The sequence below is a fragment of the Phaethon aethereus genome, assembly GCF_964289735.1.
Source record: "Phaethon aethereus genome assembly, chromosome: 13".
Classification (NCBI taxonomy): Eukaryota; Metazoa; Chordata; class Aves; order Phaethontiformes; family Phaethontidae; genus Phaethon; species Phaethon aethereus.
In genome coordinates, this window is record NC_138589.1 from 23119048 (window position 1) to 23135265 (window position 16218).

The window sequence follows — 16218 nt, forward strand, 5'->3', positions numbered from 1 at the left end:
AAAACTGCTTTTATAAGCAGTATAGTGATGGGGTAATGAACCTAGAAGACTGTAGGAAAAAGATGGCTCTTAACTCCTGCCTTCGTTTTCCCAAGCACCGACGTTTGACTTGCCGATAGCACACGCTCCTTGGCAGTGGGATCTGCATTTCACTGCTGTGCTGCATGAGTGGACTTGCTAATACAAATGCATCGATAAGCTTAACGCTGTGGGCAGTAAATCTGGGATCCAGCCTGGAGGAGGAGGGTCGATATGACCGACCCCTCTAGACTTTGTTCCGTGCTTCAGGCAGGGTGAAATACCCTGGTCTGCGGGTATTTCTGTCGCCTGTTCAGAACAGCAGCGTGGTCCAGGCATGAATTACTGTTTGCGTGAGTTGATACACGCTTTGTCCGCCCCAGCAGCACGGAGGTTGTAGCCTGTGTTCGCATCTGCTTCCTCCTTCCTAGACTAACCCAGAGCCGCCTGCTCCTCTGTTCTGCAACCTGGGCTGTGCTCGAGGAGCGCCTTGCTCCCCAGGAAGGCGTAGGACAGATGAGGACACAGGCACCCTTCCCGGCACGCCGACTGGGCTACTCCCAGCCACGTTGCTCCAACAGTATCATCCCCATCGTCAGATGTGCTCAGGCCCCTTCACAAGCTGCCCTTGCAGCACGTGGGGTGATTTGGGCTCCGGCTCTGCAGGCTGAGCTCGTCTCTCGGCACTGGACCCCTCTTGCCCTGTTGTCTCACCCCTCGCTGTGGTCTGAGCACTGGCGGGACGTTGTCCTTTGCCTCCTGCCTGCTGAGGAAATAGGCGAGCGGCGTACAGCACCCCGCGGGGTGGCACCGGCTCCCCCTCCGAGCCCTCGGCCAAGGTGCATTTCAGCTAGGGGCCGGGGGGAGCGGGCAGCCCCCGCGGGCTGTGCGCCCAGCACCGCTGCTGGCTCTAACCCTCCGCTGTCGTGTGCATGCAGATCGCCCCGCCGCCGTCGCTCGCGGAGCCTCTGAAGGAGCTCTTCAAGCAGCAGGAAGCCGTCCGCGGGAAGCTGCGGCTCCAGCACAGCATAGAGCGGGTAAGGGAGCGCTCCGGGGAAACTCCTCGCTGGGGAAGAGGTCCCGAAATTTCCTCTGCTGGGGAGAGCGAGGCTGCCACGCTCACTGCCTCGTTTGCTCTTCCTCAGGAGAAGCTCATCGTCTCTTGCGAACAGGAGATTTTGAGAGTTCATTGCCGGGCAGCAAGGACTATTGCCAACCAGGCCGTGCCCTTCAGTGCCTGCACCATGCTGCTGGACTCCGAGGTCTATAACATGCCTCTAGAAAATCAGGTCAGTGCCTGTCTTGATGGTGAAGAAGTGTCTCAGAGGTGCTGTGCAAGACCCCGAGGGAGAGGTGCTTTTCTGGATGGAGGGAGGGATGTAGGCAGGAGTTACTAATGCTCTCCCTGCTCAGGTGCCTGTCAGCCACCGCGGCACGCAGATGCAGGACACCCTGCAGGAGCCCTCCCCAGCACGTGCCCGAGTTGCCTAATCTGACTCAGTTTCGCATGTTCTGGGATACCCCATGTGCGTGCAGGGGAAGGAGATACGTCCGGGAGCATGGGAATACAGGGAGCATCACGTCTCGTTAGGAGCAGAGATGACTCACGTTTATCAGTGAGTCTCAGCACCCTCTGCCCTTTTTCTTGATCACGATCATCGGCACGCTTGAAAGGTTTATTTTACTAGGCTCTGGGATATCTTTTCCTGTTGAAGGAAGGGGAGAGCGCCATTAAATTGATTTGTGTCTGAATAGTGGCTTTGAAAGAGCCAGGCTCTGTCTCTCAGCCCACAAAAAATGGTCGTTTCTTCCTTCGATTTCATGTAGTTCAGTGCCAAAGAAGGGGGAATCGTGTCCGGTGTCTGCAGCCGGTGGCCGTGATCTGTGGTGGTCTCGAGGCCAGCACCCTCCGCAGCCCACGCACCGCAGCCGCTGCCAGCCTGGCTGCTCGGGGAAGCACGCAGCTGCATTGCAGGAGGGGTCCTGTGCAGGGATGGGATCCTGGAATTTATTAGTGACCTGGCATATTGGTCCAGGAGCCTTGATTTATCCCTCGGCATTTCCCAGCCAAGTGTCTGTGCTTCTGCAGCGAAGATGGTATGATCTTGGGCGTGAGCTGAAGGAGACAGAGGTGCGGGTGCTGTGACGGGCTGGCACGGACAGATTCTCTGCAAAAAAAAAAATCTACCACGTAATCCCCTTTTGCTGTCCTTTGCTTAGGGAGACGAAAACAAATCGGTCAGAGACCGTTTCAACGCGCGACAGTTCATTTCCTGGTTGCAAGACGTGGATGACAAGTACGATCGAATGAAGGTGAGAGGTGTGGGAGCCCCGGTGCTCCGGGCTGCCTCCGCGGTGCGTGGGCAGCAGCCGGGCCTGCTGCTCAGCCTCCTGGCGCGAGGGTTTCCCCAAGAGGGGTCCCGGCTGTTGCTGTAGCCTGGAAGTTGCTTTTGTGGCTTCCAAAAATCTGCTGGGAGCAGGTGTCCCGAGGTGTCTCAGCAGCGTTACACGAGGGGGGACACGTCCGTGCGTGGCACGGCGGAGAGGTGGGAGCCTCTGCGGGGACTAGGGGAGCACAGTCGCCTCTGCTGGTTCCAAAAAGGGGGAAGGGAGACACGTTCTGCTTAGGGTTGTCTGGCTGGCTGTTGCTCTGCTTCGTGCCATATGGTCTGGAGCTTTCTCGGTCAGTTAAACCCTCGGGGCCTCGCTCTTTGCCAGCAACACATGCTGCAGCAATCTCAAAACCTATGGCAAGCTTCATGGTGGCGGGAGCCCGTGCAGTGATGTGCGGAGTGCTCTGCAGAGCTCTGGGTGGCAAACTCTGGCACGGTGGGGAGCAGGGACGATCGTGCTTTCGGCTGGTGACGCGGGGGAGGCTCGCAGCTCCCACGAAGGGAGCCGGACCCTGCTCTCGGGCAGCTGAGGGCCGCTGTTGGGGCTGTCGCCGGCGGGGCAAGTGCTCTTGAGTGCTTACGAGCCTTTAAATGCCGCCCCGCAAGGCCCTTTTGGGGTTGCCCCTGCTCCTGCTGGAACTGGGCTCAGCAGACGTCCCAAGTCCGGGTTTCCCTCCCGCGAGGGTCCCTTGCTCCGTTTGCTGCTCTGCCCACCGCGGTGGCTGCAGGTCGCTGCCTTTGCCGGCTGGGACGGGCAGCAAGGAGCCTTTCCTGCCCTCTCCCGCTCACCCCTCTTCTCTGCGTGGTCTTTCTGTCCCCCGATCCAGACATGCCTGCTCATGCGACAGCAGCACGAAGCCGCCGCCTTGAACGCGGTGCAAAGGATGGAGTGGCAGCTGAAGGTGCAGGAGCTGGACCCCGCGGGGCACAAATCCCTCTGCGTGAACGAGGTGCCCTCGTTCTATGTGCCAATGGTCGACGTGAACGATGACTTTGTGCTCTTGCCGGCATGACAGTTGAAAACCGGGAGACATCACCGAAAACTGGCAAGGACGGGAGCCCTCCGAGGTCGGGAGGTCGAGCTCACATTCACCCTTACCGCTTGCTGATGAATCCCTGGTCAGAGGAGGAGGAAGCAGCTATCGGCAGAAAACAAAACAATAAGGAAAATAATTGCACTTTCTTCACAACGCGTCCCTCGCTTCCGGACTGACGCAGCTCCGCCGGGCAGCGGGCCGGGGCGCATCTCCTTTCCAACCGGCTGCTGCGGCAGGGAGGCAGCCGGTCTGCGCGGGCAGCGAGCACTCACCGGCCGAGAGACTGGCAGAGGCGCGGAGGGAGGAGGCCAAGGACACCATTTGTGTGTTGCAGAAGCTGCTGAGCGGGGCCAGCCACCACGTGATTCATGTACTTGTGAACACCGTGATTTCCAGCGCTCTGTTTTCCACCGGTCGCGGATCTCCTCTGGGAGAAGCTGCAGTAGGAAACCGTGGGGGGAGGGAGGGGGGGGTGTTTGAGTTTCTCGTTCCATCCTGGGTATGTCATAAAAAAACAACAAAAAAAAACAAAACAAAAAAAACACAAAACAACAAAAAAAAAACCAAACAAAAACAATTAGAAACAAAAAGACAGCGTCCAAGTTGGGCAGACGCGGCTCTGAAGGTGTGGACGGCTCCGGGCTGCGGAGGCAGGGTGCGCCCGCGGCGCCCCGCAGCAGCCGCTCGCCGCCGTTTCGGAAGAGCGGAGGAGCCGCCTGCGCACCGTGCGCCGGGGCGGCACGGCCAGCGGCGGGCGGGGAAATGGTGACGCAGAGAAAGGACTTTGCCAACTGTGTTTTTAATGGAGTAAAATCCATGTGGTTTATATATTTTTTCCTTTAATCTTGGGCATTTCGTTTCTCTTTCTGAGAACATAACTTGAAAACACTACAGAGCCAATACTCATATAAAGAAAAATTGTATCCCATAAATGCTGTACAGTTTTTATATACATTAACAATGTACTTTTGCTGCCTTCTAGATAATTTATTTTGCAACACATTACTGCACAGTTGTAAATAACTTATGTACTGTAACATCACTTTCAGTTATGTGTAAAGAAATAAATAAATTAATTAAAATTATCTTTGTATGGACAGTTCACCCTAGGCAGCGCTTTCCCTGTCAAGGAAAAAGTAAGGGCCGAGGCGGCGTGCGGCGTTCTCGAAGCCCAGCGGATGCGCTCAGGTACGCGCAGGTAGTCGGACCCGCGGTCCGTGTGGCAGAGATCTCCGTGTGCTGACCTGATTTTTATCACCGCGTCGTTTTTCTCCTCTGCACCCTGCCCTTCTGCGTCAGCCGGAACCGGAAACCCGGCTGTGCCCACCCTGCGGCTGTGGCAGGGTGGACCGTGGCGAGAGGGGAGCCCCTCCGTGCCGCTTGCCAGCACAGGCGCGGAGCGACGTGCCGACCGGCGGTTGGGCTCGGGCTGGCGGCTTGTACGGGCCCCGTGCGGCCGTAGCGGCTGCGAGTCGAGGAGCTGGTGTTTTGGGGCCGCAAAGCTTGGGGAAGCACAGGTGGAGCCCGGTGCCGCCCCAGGGTCGCAGGTTGCCGTGCTGGGCCGTCGGTGCTCGGTCCCTCCTGGAGGCCGAGCCCGGCCGTGGGAAGGGCAGGAGGGGGATGGCTTCCTGGCAGCTGCGCCGGCAGCGCCGGCGTGAGCTGGAGCCCAGGAGCCCGCGGCAGGGCTCGCAGCCAGCGCTGCTTCGTGCTGGGGTGCTGCCGCCCCGGCATATTGAACTTAATATTGATTATTAATGTTCTTCTTAATATTGAGCCTCAGAAATGGGTTGCGGGGCTCACGGCTGCCCCGTTGGCTGAACTCGCCCTTGCTCCTGGGGCCTTGCTGGATGCGGCTGGCGAGGACGGCGCTGCCGGCTGTGCCAGTCCTGATGCCAGCCCTTCTCCGCGTGCGCTCCCTCGTTGCAAGTACCAGCCTGGCTCAAATGGCTTTTCTGGGCCATAAAACCCAGACGGAGAGAGCAGGGCGCTGCTGCCAGGTCGTGCCTCGGTCTGGCAGGCGGAGTTGCACCGTGCTCTGCTCAGACCCCGGTGTGCCCGGATGGGGATGCGCGCTGCGCGGCTTCACGCGCTCTGCTGGAGCTGCTCCCTGGTGGGAAGGAGCCGCCGGCACCATGGCCTCTTCCGCAGGCGATGGCGTCGGACGTGCGGCTCTCGGCGGAGCCGTAGCCCAGCCCGGGCCTAACACGGTTGGCAAAGTCGATCCCCAAGCACCAGCTCGCAGGGATGCGGCTGGGGAGATTCAAGTGCCTCTTCCAAGACCTCCGTGCCTGCCGTGCGCGGCTGCCCGCGCCCCCACGCCACCTGTCTGCCCGCAGCTGCCAACTCCGGGCTGGCGCGGCCGGGGCGAGGGGCTGGCCCCCACGGCCGCCCGCTGTCGGCACCGGCTTCTCCCATTTTTTCTGTTCAGTCTCGGGGGGTACACGTGCCGGTTGAATGGCTCAGCCGCCGCTTTTGGAAGCGGAGATGTGACAAATGCGCTTTGGCTCCTCTTCCTCAGCTGGTGCGGTTTGGCTGGGGGGCCCGGGGGGACCCACTGAACTCCCCACCGCTTTCCAGCCCCGTTCGCCTCTTTCTGCAGCCGAGCGGGTCTGGGAACGCACGGACCACCAAGCCCTCGGCGGGGCACGGGCAGCAGCAGCAGCGCGGGCTCATGCTGCCGGCGTCTAGGCAGCCACACGCGTTCCCAGCACCCGCCGTGCCGGACGCCCCCGCTGCCACCAGCTTTGCAGCCGGTTGAGAAATTTTCCAGGGTCTTTGCACTGGGGCCCTCGAGGGTTTCACTCCAAGCGGCTTCAGCAGAGCTGGGGGGGGGTCCTGCCCTCCCCGGCCCGACCCCCAGCTCCTGCCGTGGCACCGCGGCCTCTTGCCGGAGCCGCAGCAGCGGCGGGGAGCGGGGCTCGCCGCGGGCAGGGCAGGACGGGCGGTTTGGCGCAGTGGCCGTGCCCCAGCCGGAGCCAGAGCCTCCGATTTTCCCCCACCCTTGCCCCAGGCCCCCGGGTCGGGGTGGGCAACTGATGCAAGCGCCGGGGCCAGGGGCTGCTTCTGCCTGTGGGGACGAGACGGGGCTTCGTTCCACAACACGAGAAAGCGGCTACAAGTAACACTGATTTTTTAACTCATTCCCAGCCCTGCTCTTTCTTTGGTTAATTAACCGTAAATTAATCTCTGTAAGCACGAGGAGACCTTTAATTACCCGTGTAGCACAAGAAAAGTCCCATACTCTCTTCGAACGCCAGCGCCGGGAGGCTCGGCAGCCTGCCGGGATAAGTTTTCCTCCCGGTGCCGCTCCTCCCGCCACGTACGTAGGTGCAGGTACCTCCCAGGCCAGGTCCCACCTTCTCTTGGGTGCTGGCGGGTCTTGCGTGGCAGCGCGTGGGCCGAGCCGCGGCCGGGCCGCCTGGTCCGTACGGCACCGCTGCCATTTTGTCACGCCGCTGTTTGCGGGCGCGGTGGGGGGCACCCAGGGCCCTGTGCCGCCGCGGCACCCGCACCCTTTCGGCGAGCGCAGATGTCATTTTCTACCGCCGCACGTACGGAGCCGAGCGCTGGAGCGACGCTGTTGGCCCTCAGAGATCCCGTTGGGAAATAAATTTTTAAAAGAAGAGGGGAAAAAAAAAGCTTGTTTGCAAATCGGCTGCTTTGTGGGCTCTTCCCAGGGGCTCACCGTGGCACTGGGGGCGAGCGGGTCTCCGACCAGTTCCCTTCCTGGGGGGCCAGACCCCACCAGCCTCCTTTGAGGTTTAGGGGGACCCGGGTGCATTTGTAGGTGGGCCCGGGGGGTCCTGGCTGCAACCCCGGGATCACCCGCACCCTGGGGTCTCCCAGTTTTAAGAGGGTGCCTTGACCTGGAGCACCATGGAGAGGGGGGTGAACCGGGGCCGGGGGCACGAACCGGGGCTCGGGGAGCGAACCGGGACTGGGGTGCTGGCCTGGGCTTGGGGGGCTGAACCGGTCGGGGGAGGCCTCGGAGCTGAAGCCGTGCAGAGCCCGGGGCGGGGGGTCCGAGCCGGGCGGGGCGGGGGCGGTCCCCGCGGGGGCCGGTCCGCGCCGGTGCCGCCCCCACCTGCCCGCGCCGCGCCCGAGCGATCCCCGGCGGCGGCGGAGGAAGAGGAGGGTGACGATGGCGGCGGGGGCGTCGCGGCCGCGGGGCCGGCGGGCGGCGGGGGGGTGGGCGCCGTGCGCGGCGCTGGCGCTGGGGTGGGCGCTGGGGTGGGCGCTGGGCGCGGCGCCGCCCCACCGCTGCCGCCCCGACGCCGCGCTCCTGCCGCCGCCGCTGCGCCGCCTGGCGGGGCCCGCGCTGCTCCGCGCCGCCGTCCCGCGCCTCCGCGGCGGCTGGAGCCCCTGCCAGCTCTACCGCTACCGCCCCGCCGCCGGCACCGGCACCGGCACCGCGCCCGGCGGCGCCCGGCCCAACGGCACCGGGCCCTGCACCCGCGGCTGGCACTACGCCCTGCCCGCCGCCGGCCTCCGCTCCAACCTCGTCACCCAGGTCGGGGCGCGGAGGAGGGGGGGGACACCCCCCCCATCCCACCCACACACACCCCCCGGCGCCCGGGGGGGGCTGTGGTTGCGGAGGGGGCTGGGGGGCGCACACCCCCTTGGATACGGGAGGGGTCAAGGGGTGGCCGTAGGGGGAGGGTGCCTGGGAAGGGCGGCCGGGGGGGGAATCCGCGCGTTGGGGACCCCAGCACGGGCCCACGGGAAAGCTCGGGATGAGCAGGGGGAGCCCCGGCGGCTGTCCGGGGGGCGGGGGGAAGCAGACTGCTTGGGGGGGACCTGGGGAAGGGAGAGGGGTCCTCGGGGGGAAGAAGTTGGGAGACCCCCGTGGGGGGACTTTGGGGGTGGGTGGGAGGAGCCCTGTGGGGAAAGGGTGTTGGGGGGGGGGGCAGGGGACAGAGCTCTAAGGGCTATCAGCACTGTCCGCCCACATCCAGCCCCAAATTTCTGCTTGTTGGGTGGGGGCTGGCCAGAAGCCCCCCAGGCAACTCACGGGGCTCCTGACCCCATCCATCCCAGCCCCACGGGCAGCAGCGAGGGGGGGCTGCCGGGTCCCCCCGTGCTGACGTCTCCCCACCGTGCCCCCTCGCCCGCAGTGGGACCTGGTGTGCGCCTCGCGCTGGAAGGTGCCGCTGGAGCAGACCACGCACTTGCTGGGCTGGACACTGGGCAGCGTCGCTGCCGGCCTGGCCTGCGACCGGTAAGCGGGGGTCCCCGGGGCAGCTTCCCCCGGGCACGGGGACACCACGCCCGGCCCTGCTCGCAGACCATTCCCTGGCAGGTTCGGCCGCCGGCCCACCTTCGTGGCGTCGCTGGTGCTGGCGGTGCCCCTGGGCCTCGCCGTGGCGCTGGCCGTGGACTTCGTCATGCTCCTGGTCGCTCGGCTGCTCTTCGGGGCGGCGCTGGCAGGCGCCTTCCTCTCCCTCTACGTGGCACGTGAGTGTGCCGGCGGGGGTCTGCGCCGGCGTGGGGACCGAGGATGCTCCAGGGTGCAGGACGCCCCACGGCTGTGGCACCCAGGGTGCACCCCTCGCCCCCCCGCCAGGGCTGGAGCTCTGCGACCCCCCGCACCGGCTGGAGGTGACGATGGTGGCCGGTTTCTTCTGGATCGCCGGGGAGCTGCTGCTGCCAGGGTTGGCCGTGCTGTGCCGGGGCTGGCGGGTGCTGCAGGGTGCCGTCACCATGATCCTGGCTCTGCTGGCTGCCTGCTGGTGGTAAGGACCCCCCCCCCGGCCGGGGGCCGCGTGCACAGGGAGGGGGCTGCCAGCCCCGGCGGGGCTGGGCCGTGCCCCGGGGCTGGCACCGAGCCGTGCTCGGGCAGCGCCAGGGCAGCACCCCAGCCCAGCACACCCTGCCTGGGGCGGCGGCGGGGATCAAAGGCTGTCCGGGGCTCTCCAGGCGGAGAGCGGGGGGACCCCCGCCCCGGGTAAATGTTTGCTCAGGTTTGAAGTCGAGGGTTTCTGGGCAGCGTCGCCTTGAAGCCGGGAAAGGGGGGGTCAGCGCTGGAAGGGGGCCAGGCCCCTGGGCAGCCCTGTGATGCCGACGCTCGCACCCCAGGTGCCCAGCACTGCTGCTGGAGTCGCCACGCTGGCTGCTGGCCACACGGCAGCTGGAGAGGGCCAGGAAGACACTGCAGGCACTGGCCGAGAGCAGTGGCCCCGGCTCTGATGACAGCTCCTGCCACCAGCAGAGCCTCCTCACGGGTGCGTGGCAGGGGCTGCCAAGGGCGATGCGGCTGCCGGGCCCCTTCCCCAAACCTGCGGTGCCAGGGGCAATGGGACAGTGCCGGCTCTAACCCGGGTCCCCCTGTCCCGGCAGAGCTGGAGTCCCTGTCTGAGGGGTCCCTGCAGCCCCGGTATCACGCCGTCTGCGAGATCTTCGGCACCAGGGTCATCTGGAAGAACGGCGTCATCCTCGGCTTCACGGCGTGAGCAGGTGGCGGGTGGGGGGAGTGGGGGGCCTGCTCGCGTCCCCCTGACCCCGCTGTCCCGCAGGTTCATCGGCTCCGGCATCCGCCACTGCTTCACCCGCAACCTGGCCCCCCACCTGCCCCACTTCTTCTCCTCCTACTTCGTGCTGGTGGGCACCGAGGCGGTCGCCTGCCTCTTCGTCTGCCTGACGGCCGAGCGCTTCGGGCGCCGCGCCATCCTCCTGCTCTGCACCATCCTCACCGGCATCTCCTCGCTCCTGCTGCTGGCCCTCACCCAGTGTAAGGCTGTACGGGGGACCCCCACCCTCCCAGCTGTGGGGCTGGGGGTGGCAACGGGATGCTTGCGGGGGGGGTGCAGGATTTGACCCCTGATGATGCTTTCTCCCTGCATCAGACCTGCTGGACCTCATTGTCCTGACCCTGTCCGTGGTGGGCATCACCGCCTCCCACGCTGTCACCATGCTCAGCATCTTCTTCGCCAGCGAGGTCCTCCCCACCGTGGTCAGGTAAGGGGGGAGCTGCCACCCGCCCCGTGCCGCGCTGGGGTGCGGGGACACGCGGGCAGGGTCCCCCGGGCCCCCTCTGAGCACGTTTCTCCCGCAGGGGTGCCGGGCTGGGTCTCGTTGTGGGGGCCAGCTTCGTGGGCAAGGCGGCCGCCCCCATCACCGCCATCCCCAACAGCCGCGGCTTCTTCCTGCACCACGTGGTGTTCGCCTCCTTCGCCATCCTCGCCGTCCTCAGCATCATGCTGCTGCCAGAGAGCCAGGGCCGCAGCCTGCCCCAGTCCCTGCAGGACGGCGAGAGCCAGCGCCGACCCCCCCTCTTCCACCGCCCCCCCCGTGAGGACCACCTGCCCCTGCTCGCCCCCCACGGCATCCCCCACGACTACTCCCGCCTGGCCGCCTCCACCAAGAGGATGCTGGGCTCCCCGGCCGCCCCCCGCGAGACGTAGCTGTGCCCCCCCCGGGTCTCCCTGCTGCTGGGGGTCCGAGCGCAGTGCCAGGACCCCCCACAGAGCACCGGCACCCCAGTCCGTGGGTGCCTGCGGGGATGCCGGGGTGCCCCCAGGACGCGTGTGATAGCTGGGCTGGGGCGGGGGGGGGACAGCGCACCCACCCCGCGGCGGGGCCGGATCCTGCCCCAGGAGGAGCTGTGCTGGGAGTCCTGGGGCGGGGGTGATGCCCCCCCGGGGTGTTCGTGGCGGGCGCTCGCGAGCTGCCAATAAACGTGCCTTGTTTCTACGGGCGGCTGGCACGGTCGGGGGCCCCGCGCGGCGCCCCCGCCACCGGCCCCCTTCTCCGGGCTCTTTATTATGGGGGAGCCGGGGGGACGCCTCGCCCCCCCGGCTCTGCACGGTCTGTCCCCGGGGCGTCCCCCCCCGGGGCTGCCCGTGCGCCCGGCCTCCGCCCTCCCGCTGGGCGCGGGGTCTGCGGGCGCGTGCCGGCGCGCACACGCGTCTGCGAAGAAGCCCCCGCGTCTGGGGACCGGGCGCGCGCGCGCGCGCAAACCCCCTGCGGCCGGGCGCCTTGCGCGTGTCCGTACGCGCAGCCGCCGCGTCTGGGCCTCTCGCGTGCACACGCGTGTGCGAGCCCCCCGCCGCGCCCCCCCCCCCCGACCCCCCGTCCCCGCTACTGCCCGTAGAGGTCGGCCAGGCGCCGGAAGCGCGGCCCCCACTCGCTCAGGTAGTCGTAGTCCTGGTCCTCGTCCGTCAGGCTGGAGACGATGGAGCTGAGGGGGCTGGCGACGGAGCCCGAGCCCTCGTAGTCGTAGATGAGGGCCGTGTCGTAGGGGGGCACGCTGGGGTCGCTGTCGGCCGCCTCCAGCCCCTGCGGAGGGGGCAGGGGGGCACCGTCAGCCCCGCCGGGGACGGGGCGGGGGCTGGGTGCAAGGGGGGTGCCGGGCCCCGTCCCCACCTCGTTGATGAAGTCCTCGATGTCGGAGGGGCTGCTGGGCAGCTTGCGGGGGGCCTGGGGGGTGGCGGCGCTGAGCGGGGCGTCCCTGCGCACCGGCGGCTTGGCCCGGGGCGAGAAGAGCTCGGGGTGCCGGAGCTGGTTGATGTCGTAGGCGTCCTGCGGGGATGGGAGGGGGTCAGGGGCGCCGGGCTGGGGTAGACCCCGGCCCTTGGACCCCCCTCCGGGTCCCGCTCACCTGGTCCTCCTCGCCCCCGCCCTGCTCGTCGTAGTTGAGGATGTTGTCGCGCATGTCGTCCCGCGAGCGCTGCAGCAGCCCCTTGCGCAGGGCGCGCCGGCGCCCACGCGCCCGCGCCGCCCCCAGCCCCGCCAGCACTGCGGGCAGAGCGCGAGTGGGCACGGGGTGGGGGACGGGCACGGTGGGACGTGGGGCGGTGGGGGTCGGGCTGCGTTGGGGTGCGGGCTGGGTTGGGATGCGGTTGGTGGGTCCGAGGGAGTGGGATGGGGGATGCAGGTAGGGATTTGGGGTGGGGGTGGGATGGGGTGATGGAAATGGTTAGGGGGGTCTCGGTCGGGGTCAGAAGGGGTCGCTGGGGTGGGGTGTTGGGGGTCACGGGAAGGGACTGGATGGGGCGGCCGGGACCGGGTTGGGGTGGGGGACGAGGTGACGGAGCGTGCTGGTGGGCTGTGGGATGGGTGGCCAGGCCCGGCGCCGCGCGGTGGGGCAGGGGGCTGGGGGGCCGGGTGGCGGCAGGAGGGGCCGGGAGGAGTGGGGCGACGGTGCCCGGGGATCTCACTCACCGAGGAGGAGGACGCTGCTGCCAAGGATGATCAGGAGGGCCCCGAGGGTGACGCCGGCCCCGGCGGTGGCGGCGGCCAGGACCCCGTCCTCGCAGGTGCCGTCGCGGCCGCAGTGGCACACCGAGAGGTTCAGCAGCTGCTGCTGCTCCCGCGGGGGGGTCCCCGAGTCCCGCAGCAGCAGCGGGAGCGAGTAGGGCCCCTCGGGCAGCTCCACCAGCACCGCCAGCACTGCGTGGGTCACTGCGGGAGGGGCGTGGGGAGGGGGTGAGCAGGGACACCCCCGGCCCCCCCCAGGTAGCAGCCCCCCCGCCCCCGGCCAGCCCTCACCATTGAAGCGGGAGATGCTCCAGTTGCGGGCGAGCTGGGGGTGCTGGGGGCTGAGCTGGAAGTGGAAGGGGGCACCGTGGGGGGGCCGGTCGTCATCCGTGGCCCCCAGGAGCAGGCTCCCCCCGCGGCCCGGCCGCCCGCAGACCACCCCGGCCAGAGGCTGCAGCAGGGGCGCGTGGTCGTTCACCTCCAGGATCTCGATGGAGAGGGTGCCGGTGGCGGAGAGCGGGGGCTCGGCTGGGGGCACAGGGCAGAGGGGTCAGGGGGGGACGGCAGGCTGGGGGGGCAGGGCGGGGGGGAGCCGCTCACCGTCATCGCGGGCGAGGACCAGGGCGATGTACCAGCCACCCTGCAGGAAGGCGGCGGGGTGCAGCAGCTCCCGCTTGGTGCGGACGGTGCCGGCGTGGGGGTCCAGCTGCAGCCAGTCCGCCGGGTCGTAGAGCAGCGCGTAGCTGCGGGCGCAGAGAGGGGTCTCACCGTCACCTCCCCCCCCCCGCCCCGAAACACCCCCCGCGGGCTGCACACGCAGGAGCCCGAACGCGGCGCGTGCCGGGAGGCGATGGAAGGGGACCGGGTGCCAACACCCGTGACCTGGGACTCACGTGAGGGTCTGGAGCTGGCGGGTGTCGGGGTCGCTGGCGGTGTAGGTGGTGACGGGGGTGCCCGGGGGGGCCCCCTCCAGCACGCTGACCCGCCGCGGGTTCTCGCGGAAGGTGGGTGCCTCGTTCACATCCCGCACCCGCACCCGCACGGTGGCCAGCGCCCGGGGGCTGGCGGGGACCGCGGGCTCCAGCGGCCACTCGTTCTGCACCGACACCGTCAGCTCAAAGCGGTCCCGCACCTCATGGTCCAGTGGCTGCCAAGAGGGGCCACGGGTCAGCCGAGCCACGGGACCCCCCTGCGGTGCCCCGGCTGCCCCGTGCCCACCTTGGCCACGGAGAGCACGCCGTCGTTGGTGTGGGGGTCGGTGCGGATGGTGAAGGCACCCTCGGGGTCGCCCTCCAGGATGGTGAATTTGGCCAGCCAGTTGGGCGAGCCGGCCAGGTCCTTGTCGTGCACGAAGACCTTGCCAACGTCCACGCCGGCCGCCTGCTCCTCCACCTCCATGGAGAACTGGGGGAGGGCGGCGTGGGGCTGGTGTCTGCCCCCCGGGATGCTGCTGCCCCCGGGGGGGCCAGCTCCCGCTCCACTGACCCCCGCGCATCCCCCCAACCCGCCCCAGCCGCTACCTCCTCCTTGGTGAACTCGGGAGGGTTGTCGTTGATGTCGTCCAGGTAGATGACGGCTGTGGCGGTGGTGGTGAGCCCGTCCCCGGACATGTCGGCTGCCTGCACCGTCAGGTTGTACACCCCCACAGTCTGCGGGGAAGGAGGAGGGGGCCGGTGCTGAGCCCCTCCAGCCCCCGCCGGGAGCCCCAAGGTTCCCCCAGCTGCTGGCCACCCACCCTGTCCCCACGCCTGGGTCTGCTCATGGCTGGAGCTGTGGTTTCACCAGCTGGGGGTTCCGGCTGCCCCCGCTCCCGGTGCCGCCCCGGTGCCGCCTGCGCCCCCCCGTGCCCGTTACCTCGCGGTCGAGGCCGGGCCGAGCAGTGCAGATCTCGCCGGTGGTGGCGTTGATGCCGAACATGCCGGCAGCACCCTGCTCCAGGATGGAGTACCGCAGCACTGCGTTGTCCGTGTCGGGGTCGTCGGCGTCGGTGGCGTCTGCCGTCATCACGCAGGTCCCTGCGGCCACAGGACCGCCCCGGTGGGTGCCGGGGCGGGGGCTGGCTCGGCCTCCCCCAGCCCCAACCCCCTAGCCGGACCCACCTGGCTCAGCCCCCTCCACCACGCGCCCCGTGAAGACGTCGTGCCGGAAGAGCGGCCGGTTGTCGTTCTGGTCCACCACGATGATCTCCAGGTCGGTGGGGTCCTCCAGCGTCACGCCGCCCAGGTCCAGCGCGAAGGCTTTCAGCTGCGGGCGCAGGGCGAGTGGGTCGGGGCCCGGCTGGGGGGGCCTGGGAGGGGGCTGCGGGTGGCCGGGCCGCATCCTTACCCGGAAGCGGTCGTTCTCCTCCCGGTCCAGCATGGCGTTGAGGAAGACCTTGCCGGTGAACTTGTCGATGGAGAAGACGCCCAGGGGCTCCTCGTCCACCCCCGGCCCCTTGATGCTGTAGATCACCCCCCCGGGCTGCTGCTTGTCCGACTTGATCTGCCCCGGGGAAAGCAGGGCTGGCTGTCCCGGGGCGGGGGGTCCGTCCCCCCCGGGGTCCCCCCCATGCCACCCTCCTGGGGTGACCCCATGCAGTGGCTGTGCCCTGGGTGCTCCCCTGCCCCGCCGCCTGGGAGGGAGGGTGGGGGTCTCCCTGCCTACCTGCACCAGGAGGTGGGGGATGCGCTTGTGGTTCTCCGAGACGCTGATGGGGGGGATCACCCAGGCCCTCTTCACCCGCCGCGGACCCTCATGCTGCCGCCAGGCCTGGGGGCTGCCCGGGGCTGCAGCACCCGGCTGGGCTGGGCCTGCACCCTGGGGGGAGCACATGGTGCTGCTGGGGACCCCCAAAGCTCCGGAGTGGGGTGCAATGCCGGGGCAGTGGGCAGGGCCTTGCACCCCGGCTGGGTGCACGGTGCCGGGGTGCGCGGTGCCGGGATGCGCAGTGCTGGCACCCCCTGATGGGGTTGGGGTGGGGGGTGCGGAGAGGCCACCCAGCTCCCCCAGGAGCTTCGTGTCCGTGGTCCCCTGACGTCCCGGTGTGATGGTGATGGGTGTCTCACCGGGAAGGGGTGCCCCACAAACGATCCTGGTGGTGCCCCGGGCATGGCCCCACCTCACAGCCGGGCTGTGCCCCACAGGACCCCCACGGTGGGGACGAAGGGGTTACCCCAGGCTGGCAGTGCCTGGCGTGGCCCCAGCCCACGTCACCATCACCGCGTGGACGCGGCAGCGAGGGCGGAAGGGTCAGGGATCGGGTTTAGGCTGCACGGGTGGCCTGGCCAGGGCACAGAGCTGGGGCACTGGGGGGCTGGGGAGCCGGGGGGCTGGGGAGCCAGGGGGCTGGGGGCTGTGAGAGGGGGAGGTTAGGAATGGAGACTGGGGGAGCAGGAGCTTGGGGGGGGCTGCAGTGGGGGTCAGGGAGCTGCGAGGGCTGAGATGGGTTTAGGGGCTGTGAGGGACTGAGCTGGGGGATCAGGGAATTGGGGGGCTGGCATGGGGGTCCGGAGCTGTGGGGGGCTGGCATGGGGGTCCGGAGCTGTGGGGAGCAGGCATGGGGGCTGGGAGGTGTGGGCTGGGAGGAGGCAGGGAGC

General features: G+C 68.0%; 3 protein-coding genes across 3 annotated transcripts in view; 2 read left to right on the forward strand and 1 right to left on the reverse strand.

Moving 5' to 3' along the window:
• ANKRD11 (ankyrin repeat domain containing 11) overlaps positions 1–3424 on the forward strand; it is a gene marked incomplete at both ends in the record, with an annotated part of 39514 nt that extends 36090 nt beyond the window's left edge. The window contains 4 exons of the mRNA XM_082005565.1: positions 957–1055; positions 1164–1307; positions 2239–2331; positions 3239–3424. Coding sequence (XP_081861691.1) covers positions 957–1055; positions 1164–1307; positions 2239–2331; positions 3239–3424 — 522 coding nt within the window. The remainder of the gene's footprint in view (positions 1–956; positions 1056–1163; positions 1308–2238; positions 2332–3238) is intronic.
• Positions 3425–7589: 4165 nt separating this feature from the next.
• Positions 7590–11032, forward strand: SLC22A31 (solute carrier family 22 member 31; the record flags this gene model as incomplete). Its single annotated transcript, XM_082005766.1, has 9 exons — positions 7590–7958; positions 8563–8666; positions 8748–8902; positions 9012–9180; positions 9524–9669; positions 9785–9893; positions 9961–10175; positions 10291–10402; positions 10500–11032. 9 exons carry the CDS (start codon positions 7590–7592, stop codon positions 10846–10848), a joined length of 1728 nt encoding a protein of 575 aa, XP_081861892.1. The 3' UTR covers positions 10849–11032.
• A 490-nt stretch (positions 11033–11522) lies between these two features.
• CDH15 (cadherin 15) lies at positions 11523–15732 on the reverse strand (the record flags this gene model as incomplete). Its single annotated transcript, XM_082005788.1, has 14 exons — positions 11523–11722; positions 11810–11965; positions 12045–12181; positions 12608–12847; positions 12935–13171; positions 13244–13386; positions 13537–13790; positions 13862–14047; positions 14164–14292; positions 14498–14658; positions 14743–14887; positions 14969–15124; positions 15287–15439; positions 15688–15732. The coding sequence occupies 14 exons, from the start codon at positions 15730–15732 to the stop codon at positions 11525–11527; spliced, it is 2340 nt and encodes a 779-aa protein (XP_081861914.1). The 3' UTR covers positions 11523–11524.
• Between the last annotated feature and the right edge of the window lie 486 nt (positions 15733–16218).